Raw genomic sequence first — 9,279 nt, forward strand, 5'->3', positions numbered from 1 at the left:
AGAGTAGGCCCTGATTTAGTGAAGAATTTTAGACCTAAACCTATCCCTATTTGTCAAAACTGTGAAATAGGTATTTCAGTGAAAATTATTTCAGTATTCAATTCCTTTACTGAACTGTGACCTTCACTGCTTAGGTGTCTCTTCTGAATAAAATTATTTGTTTGGAAGATTTAAAATTGGGTCTTGAAGTGCTTACTGCATTTAATTTTGTAGAATACTAAAACCAAATACAATTATTACTTTTGCTGCTTTTCAAAATAATTTATTTAATGTTGAATCTCTTTTTGAATGGAAAAGAAAACCTCCATAGAGACAGATTCCTTCAAAAGCATAGTTCCAAGGTTGTGGAAAGGTTTTATGTGAAAATATTTGTATTTTTAACCACATCCTTACATTTCAGATCTCTGTCTGCTTTTTCAAACAATGGATGTGTATTTATAGTGTAAATATTCTCACTGAAGCAAACACAATGTGCTGTGCTACTCACATGTACAATATATAGCATCTCATGTCCACTTAGATTAGAATGCACAGCTTTTAACACTGCTCAAAGATGACAGTATATCTATGGGGAAGCATTGGCATCCAGAAGGCACATTTTACAGGCAAAAAAATAATAGCAAGACTTAATAGAAACAAAAGAAATACAAAATGCTCCCCCTAATTTTTAGTTGTTTGGAATTTGAAGGTTTTTCCCTCTTTCACACTTTGTATTTGCCTCAGTCTTTCCAGACACAAATGAGAAGGAAGAAAAAAGCTGACGCTAGGTTCTGTAATTTCTTCTGCTTTGACTATAGTTATTGTTGAGGAGGGTCATTGCTTGCATCTGCTCTTAATATTTTTGTGTGGTTTTGGGACGTGTAAACCAACAGTATCTTTGCTGATGCAGGAATGTCTGGAGAAGATTGCTGAGAGTTGCTCAGTCACAGAAAGATATGTTGTCTGAAACCTGTCTGTTGATCTAGTTTTTATAATTTAGAATCTGAACATCTCATGCTTTTATTTAAGGTACAATATATTACTTCTCTCTGCAAGTAATTATAATAGGAACATTTTTGCTGTGTTTAAAATACTGAATTTTGTTTATTTGTCAAAATTCGGTGAGAATTTTAGTAAAACGTGCATGTTTTTAGACATTAACATTCTTCCTTTTGTTTGCTTCTGTGTTAGCTCTTTCAGAAACCTTTTCAGTTAGAGAATTGCACTGACCTTGCAAAATACCATATGTTGAGTGTGCTGCTATTCATCTCATAAGCATTAGTGGTCTTGAATGAACAGGTATTGTCTGTATCCTATGATAACCAGAAGAGTTAAATAGACTATTTTTTCACTGCAGTGATAGAAATTAAACATTACAGATAAATTACTCTCTTTTTTGTTAAGAAGCATTATTTCTTTGTGACTTTAGATACATGTACAGAGATGTGGATGTGCACATCATACAAATTCAGGGTTTTCTTAGAGCTGGCTTAAATTATGAAATCATGGAGAATCGTAGTTCTGGACATTTATACATTCTTAACCCTTATATTGCAGTATATGTTGGTAAGGGAGTGAACTCAATCGTGTAGTAGTCTCAGCAAAACCGGAGAGTAGGAAAGGTAAGTAAAAGATAGGTATTTCACCCTGATACTTGGTTTCTTTGCTTTGGCAGTTTAACAGGGACCTTACATGTAGTTTTAATGTTTCTTGTATGGTTTAACTCCTTTTTAATTTTATGATACAGTGCAAAAGTATGATAAAAGAGAAAATAGCATCATAAGTAAATATAAAGAAAAATAAAAGACGTGGCAGTGGATCATTAGAGTTTCTACTTAAGAAGATATATAGATTGTTATATATAGCAATTATAAAAATATGTATTTATGCAATTTAGAATTAAGTAAAGAGATGTAAGCAAATAATTCATATGGATCCTTACAAAATGTTGTATCAACTGTAGGAACATTCATCATCTTACAACAGTTTTTTTCACCTAGTTATTAAAAATATTGGGATGTGAAAATTAGAGAAAAGTGACATAGTTGCTCTGTGGTTAGTGAGAAGAAAGCTGTTCATAAAAGCTCAAAATATGTGTCCTCTCTGTTTTTAGCTTGTACTTGCTTTGTTTATTTTTTTTTTTTTAAATAAAAGTGCCAGATGGTAACTGCCCATTGTTGTGAATTTTAGGTCTCAGAGGGGTTTTTTTTTACTTAAAATAATTTCAAAATTAAAACCCATATTCTTCTTTAACTGTTCTTCACTTTTCTGACATTTAAAAATATATTGTCTTTGGCCATTAGAGATTACTGCAAACAGTTATGTTGAATGAGAGAGCTAAGAGATCCTAGACTGCAGCTGTGGGAGTGAGTTCTACGTGTGTACCTAGAGTTCAGAACTGCGGCGGTCCTACCATGCTCAAATATCTACAGAGTATTCCAACAGCAGCATTGCTGCAAGACAGGGAAGCTGGCTGCCTTCTGAATTCTCACACTACTTCTGCATTCTAGTCTTCATTTTATGGACAAAATGCTTGTTGGAGAATAATTTCATCTGGTTTTACAATGCTTTTCTGGCACCTTCCTGGCCTTTGACTCCAGGATTATTTCTGGATTTTATTTATTGTGCTTGGTACTCACCTGTCTTTTTAAACATATTAGAAAACACTTCAGGCTGATTTATCTGTTTGGGCCCTGATTAGAACTTTTTTAAAAACTAAAAGGTCAAATTATCATCTGAAAATATTGGCATTTAAGGGACAGGTGAAAAATGCAATGGGCATCTTAAGGTTCAGTATGACCCCAGTACTAGATATGGAGTATTTTCCTACTTCATCTTAAAAGATCAGGCTGAAGCAGTTAGGGGCTGCATTAAGACTGAATTGCAAAGGTGAATACATAATGCAGTACTGACCGTAATGTGTTTCAAAGAGTATTCATGTTACAATGAAAGAAGATTCTTTTTATTTTTTCAGAAAAGACATTTCAGAATATGTTAGCAACTGTGTACAAAAAGAAGCTCGTCTTGTACTTATGCTCCCCCCAGCTGTAGAAGACCTCAGCTTTGTTAACATGATAATACATATTTTCTTCATACCACACAGGAGCAGAAGTGCCTCTTTTCTGGCTTTCTTTCAGTACTGTACCATGAAAGGACACAGGACACATTTCAGCATCACTTGCTGCAGAGTTCACCTGACAAGGAGGCACTTTTTTATTCAGTTACTGAAAATTGTTCATAATCCATATTTTCTACCTTGACACTCTTATAAAATGATCTACATTCCATTAGCATTGTGATTTTTTTTAAGCTTCTTTTACAAAACTGGAGAGAGATGTGTACAGCTACGTTTTCTGCTTTGCAATGAAAGTGTACATTTATCAGTTAGGTACATGTAAGTCACTTCTGTGAATTGAGCCCTTGGAGTAAATGTGTTTTGATGTAATGGCCATCTGCTCATGAATATCACATTTGCTAGTTTAACAAATGGTTTGATATAGATAAACACATAGTTTGGTGAGATCATATAGTTTCACAGAGAGCAATGCAATAGCAAAGTTTTATATTTTCCATAAGCCAATAAGCAAGGTGCAGTGGAGATACCAAGATTTTTGTTTGTTGCTTTAAGAAATTAATCTCTAGCATTTACTTCTAATTTCTGACTGCTTTTTTTTCAAAATGTTAAATGCAGGACCCACATCAGATCGTAACCAGAGGCAAACTACATCCTACCCATTTCAGAAAGCAATCAGTCTTGCTTCTCTTTTCACCTTTCAAAAAATGAAAGCTGTTCTGCTCTCAGATGGACGCAGTACAGCCAGACACCAGGAGACCCTGAGAACAGCTGACCTGACACTCTTGCCCTGTATGGCTTCATTAGAGTCAGGTATCAGTTACATAGAAATGGCCCCTGAAGCTGTAGCTAAAGCCAGTTTGCAAGAAAAGACAGAACTGACAAGATAGAGTTGGTCAAGTCAGTGATTCTGAGTGTCATGGTCTGAGGGATGCAGGTCAGCTGCAATGCGTTACACATACATATGTAGTGTAGTAAATATAGCTCAGTGCCCGGCCATTTTTTAGGTTGATAAAAACTAGTTTAGTAGGCTCTTTGTTTGATTTTAGTTTTGATATTATGCTATTTACTGTGATCTGGGCACATATTTTACAGCTGAAGTCAAAGTTTATTCTTCAGTATCACTGATATCAAACTGTAACCATGACAGAGTATGTGGATTTATAGGAGGAGTGTGTGAGTGATGGTGAGTTTGTGTTTTGGATGTATCTTCAAAATTCGTCTTCATGGTTAGTGTTTTTAGTGCAGGAGAGCCATGTAAAATGTGCATGTTCAATAACACTGTCTTGTTTCCCCCCCATCTCCCCTCCTGTATTTTAGCATATGTTCCTGAGGAAGAATTGAAAGCAGCAGAAATAGATGAAGACAGCGTGGAAGATGACGGGCTGTCTCTGGACATCCAGGAGAATGAGTATTTGTGCAATGAAGAAGCGGAGATCAAAGAGGCTCAAAGCTACCAGAACTCCCCAGTCAGCACTGCAACTAATCAGGATGCAGGCTATGGTTCGCCGTTTAGTGAAAACAGCGATCAGCTGGCCCATTTCAAAAGCACTTCCTCTAAAGAAGAGAAAGAGGATCCTCAGTGCACAGACAATGTTTCCTATCCACAGGACAGCTTGGCACAAATAAAAGCTGTGTATGCAAATTTGCTTTCAGAGACTTGCTGGTCCAGTTTAGCTTTGGACTTAAAGAAATCCAATCCAACCACCAGCAACAACGGAATCAGCCAGAATGAAAACACGGCCAGTACTGAGGCCAATGCCAATTCCCAGAGTACTTGTACTACCAGTACGAACACTAGTACCAGTACAACCACCAGTAGTACTAGTAACAGTAACAGTAACAGTGGTGGCTCAGGTTACGACTGGCACCAGGCTGCGTTAGCTAAAACTCTGCAGCAGACCTCATCGTATGGACTTCTCCCAGAGCCGAGTCTCTTCAGCACGGTACAGCTTTACCGGCAAAACAATAAACTCTATGGGTCTGTGTTCACCGGTGCCAGCAAGTTCCGATGCAAAGACTGCAGTGCAGCCTACGACACGCTGGTGGAGCTAACAGTGCACATGAACGAAACTGGACATTACCGTGATGACAACAGAGATAAAGAAGCTGATAAGACCAAGCGGTGGTCAAAGCCTAGGAAACGATCGCTCATGGAAATGGAAGGCAAAGAGGATGCCCAGAAAGTGCTGAAATGCATGTACTGTGGGCATTCATTTGAGTCTTTGCAAGACCTCAGTGTCCATATGATAAAAACAAAGCATTACCAGAAAGTGCCTCTGAAGGAGCCAGTACCAGCCATCACCAAATTGGTCCCTTCTACCAAAAAGCGAGCACTTCAGGACTTGGCTTCGCCTTGTTCACCTGAGCCAACAGGGATCACGACAGAAGCTTCACTGGGTGAGTCTGCAAAGGATCAGAAAGCTGCCAATCCCTACGTGACTCCGAACAACCGCTATGGCTATCAAAATGGTGCTAGCTACACTTGGCAGTTTGAGGCACGCAAAGCCCAAATACTGAAGTGCATGGAATGTGGCAGTTCCCATGACACTTTGCAGCAGCTCACTGCTCACATGATGGTCACCGGTCATTTCTTGAAGGTGACCAATTCTGCTTCCAAAAAAGGCAAACAGCTAGTGTTGGACCCAGTGGTGGAGGAGAAAATACAGTCTATACCTCTTCCACCCACCACCCACACAAGGCTACCAGCCTCCAACATTAAAAAGCAGCCCGATTCCCCAGCGGGCTCCACAAACTCGGAGGAAAAGAAGGACCTAGAGAAGGAAAAGCTGGTGGTCACTGAAACAGAGAAAAAGATTAAAGAAGAGAGTGAGGACTCCACAGAGAAATTTGAGCCAACAACTTTGTATCAATACCTCAGAGAGGAGGACCTAGATGATAGTCCCAAAGGCGGAATAGACATATTGAAATCCCTGGAGAACACAGTGACAACAGCCATCAGCAAAGCCCAGAATGGAGCCCCTTCCTGGGGAGGATATCCCAGTATTCATGCAGCTTACCAGCTCCCGGGAACAGTCAAACCCCTTCAGCCCGCGGTGCAGAGCGTTCAAATGCAGCCGTCCTACGCAAGCAGTGTGAAATCACTGTCGTCAGAACACAATGCACTCATCCATTCCCCGGGCAATCTCACACCCCCACCTCACAAGAGCAATGTGTCTGCTATGGAGGAACTAGTGGAGAAAGTTACAGGTAAAATCAACGTGAAGAAGGAGGAAAAGCCTTTGGAGAAGGAGAAGAGTTCTCCAGTTAAACCCATGTCACCTGCTGCTAAAGAAAACAAGGACTTCCCAAAAGCAGAAGAAATAAATAACAAACAGCAGCCAAAGAAGAGCTCTGAGTCTGAAGTTCAGAAGGTCAAAAAGGATAGTCCAGCAGAAGCACATACGCCAAATGGTACGGAGCCACTTAAAACAAAGGTTGCAAATGGCTGTAACAATTTAGGAATTATCACAGATCATTCACCTGAGCCATCCTTCATTAATCCATTGAGCGCTTTACAGTCCATTATGAATACCCACTTAGGCAAAATTTCTAAGCCGGTAAGCCCCTCTCTGGACCCTTTGGCCATGCTGTACAAAATTAGTAACAGCATGTTGGACAAACCCATTTACCCAACCACTCCAGTCAAGCAGGCTGATGCTATTGACCGGTATTACTATGAGAACAGCGATCAACCTATTGATTTAACTAAGTCCAAAAACAAGCCTCTTGTTTCCAGTGTGGCTGACTCTGCCTCGTCCCCGCTGAGGGAGAGTGCCCTGCTGGATATTTCTGATATGGTGAAGAACCTCACGGGGCGTTTGACACCCAAGTCTTCAACTCCCTCTACCGTGTCAGAGAAGTCTGATGCTGATGGGAGCAGTTTTGAGGAAGCTCTAGATGAACTGTCACCAGTACACAAGAGGAAGGGCAGACAGTCCAACTGGAACCCTCAGCATCTTCTGATCCTTCAAGCCCAGTTTGCTTCCAGCTTGAGGGAGACCCCAGAAGGCAAATACATTATGTCGGACCTAGGTCCACAAGAGCGGGTACACATCTCTAAGTTTACTGGTCTTTCCATGACCACAATTAGCCACTGGCTGGCCAATGTGAAGTATCAGTTAAGGAGGACAGGTGGAACTAAATTTTTAAAGAACTTGGACACAGGACATCCTGTTTTCTTTTGCAATGATTGTGCCTCTCAGTTCAGGACTGCTTCTACATACATAAGTCACTTAGAGACACACCTAGGGTTTAGTTTGAAGGATCTGTCAAAGTTGCCACTTAATCAGATTCAAGAACAGCAGAATGTTTCAAAAGTCCTCACAAACAAGACTTTGGGCTCACTTGGAATTGCCGAGGAGGACTTAGGCTCCACATTCCAATGTAAGCTCTGTAACCGAACTTTTGCAAGCAAGCATGCAGTCAAACTGCACCTTAGTAAAACACATGGCAAGTCCCCAGAGGACCATCTGATCTATGTAACTGAGTTAGAAAAACAATAGCGTCCAGGTAAGCAGCCAGGTATGCAAGTGACCACAGGAACATTGCACTAAACTTCTTCATAGTACTGCACTAGGCCTGACCTGAGCCTCTGAAATCAGTCTTACTTTTGTTGCTGAACTGCCTATCTGGACCTTGGTTTTTCTTACACTTATTTTGTAGCTATATTTATATGCTCTTTGTCTGATCTGTGCATGGTTATTTTTTTGTTTCTGTTTTTATTTTTTGTGAGTCAAAGTCTGACCTTTATTTTCAACATCTGTCCTTGATGTTAAGCTATCTTTTGTAGAATATAGTGGGAGACACTATTGAGAGACATTAATTTAGCCGTAAAGAAAGACACAAAGAACAATGATAAAGAGACATCCTAAAATTACAAAGTTGCCATGACAATAAAGGTCACAGAACCTGGTAGTGTCAAGTTTTAACCCTCTGAGAACTGTAATAGCATTTCTGTGCCTTTCCCAGTGAGTAAATAAGTAAATAAGGAAAAGCAAAACAAAACAAAAGGCTTAAAGGCATTTCATTTAAATAAAAGCTGTGTCGGAAGCAGGACTTTTTTTTTTTAATGAATGAGCTTCCTTTTTTTTTTTTTTTTTTTTTTAATGCAGAACTGGTTTGTGAAGATATTGTGCATGCAGTCCTTGGAAGAAGGAGAGCTGTGTAGTACTCAAGGGGTTAGGAAGCCACAACTGTATAAGTTCAATAATAATTAAAAAAAAAGCAAACCAAGTTGCCACTATGCCCATACCCTCTGGATGCTGAGAATTGCCACTTTTTGGCAAAAGAAAAAAAAAAAAGAGAAAAAGTATGCAAGCTGTTATTTAAAACAAATGTAAAAATGCTCTTTTCTTTCCTTTATTTTTTTTTTCCTGTAAAATACTGCAGTTTATAGTTATTTACAAATGTTAAGCTTTGGTACAAGCTGACCTTTCTATAGTGTGCTGCATTGGTAAATGAAAACAAAAAAAAAAAAAATGGGGCAAATGTTGGATTCTGTTCCTTGTAAATTGCCAGCATCAGCTTAAAAAAAAATACATGTTACATATCGTACCATTTTAAACTGTTCAACTTTCTTTGTACCTTCTGGCTGTATGCTTTCTCTTTTAACTTTTTATATTGTCATTTTATATTCAATTTCTGTGTATATAATGTAAAACCACACTTTTTGAATAAAATTTAGTTCCTGCAGCTTGATATAAATAGAGGAATTTTACTGGCACCTGCATCTTTCCAGATGCATGTACTTAAAGGAACTATCTGACAAAAAAATTAAATAAATAAAAATAAAGCAAGCAATGCACTATGAATTATACATTTTGATGTTTTATCATTAATATTGTACAGTACATTTTGGTTCACACAATTAAATCCACTGTTTTCTCAAGTGTAAAATAAACCCACATGCAGTTCTTGATTTACATACATTGTCATGTCGTCATTATATTGCCTTTGAGGTGTTATTCCAGCTATAAGAGGCATCGTTTATATAATCAACCAGCGAAAATCTATTTGAAATCATCTCTCGTGATCTGTGTGCTGACGTGTCTCGCTCGAAGCCGTAATGCTGGTAACCTCCTAGAAGAGATCTGCAGCAGGTACTCACTGCAAAAGGTACAGAGCCAGAGCACCGAGGGGCATTCTGCTCCTCGCTGGGGTACAGGAGAGGCTGCAAAGGTTTTGGCCAAGTTAATTTCCTTATGCTGTGTGACTGTACCTGTAGC

At 39.0% G+C, this 9,279-nt stretch overlaps 1 protein-coding gene across 3 annotated transcripts in view; it reads left to right on the forward strand.

Moving 5' to 3' along the window:
* TSHZ1 (teashirt zinc finger homeobox 1) overlaps positions 1-8,978 on the forward strand; it is a 57,274-nt gene extending 48,296 nt beyond the window's left edge. The window contains exons 1-3 of one of the 3 annotated variants that reach the window (XM_086894356.1): positions 1,537-1,601; positions 3,671-3,865; positions 4,373-8,978. In XM_086894356.1, the coding sequence (XP_086750482.1) occupies positions 3,760-3,865; positions 4,373-7,557 (3,291 nt within the window). In that variant the 5' untranslated portion in view covers positions 1,537-1,601; positions 3,671-3,759 and the 3' untranslated portion in view covers positions 7,558-8,978. Of the gene's footprint in view, positions 1-1,536; positions 1,602-3,646; positions 3,866-4,372 lie in introns of those variants that run through there. The other 2 variants (XM_086894355.1, XM_086894357.1) reach the window with 2 other exon arrangements.
* The last annotated feature ends 301 nt before the right edge of the window (positions 8,979-9,279 follow it).

Source organism: Cyanistes caeruleus, chromosome 1 (assembly GCF_971803275.1).
Source record: "Cyanistes caeruleus chromosome 1, bCyaCae1.hap1.1, whole genome shotgun sequence".
Classification (NCBI taxonomy): Eukaryota; Metazoa; Chordata; class Aves; order Passeriformes; family Paridae; genus Cyanistes; species Cyanistes caeruleus.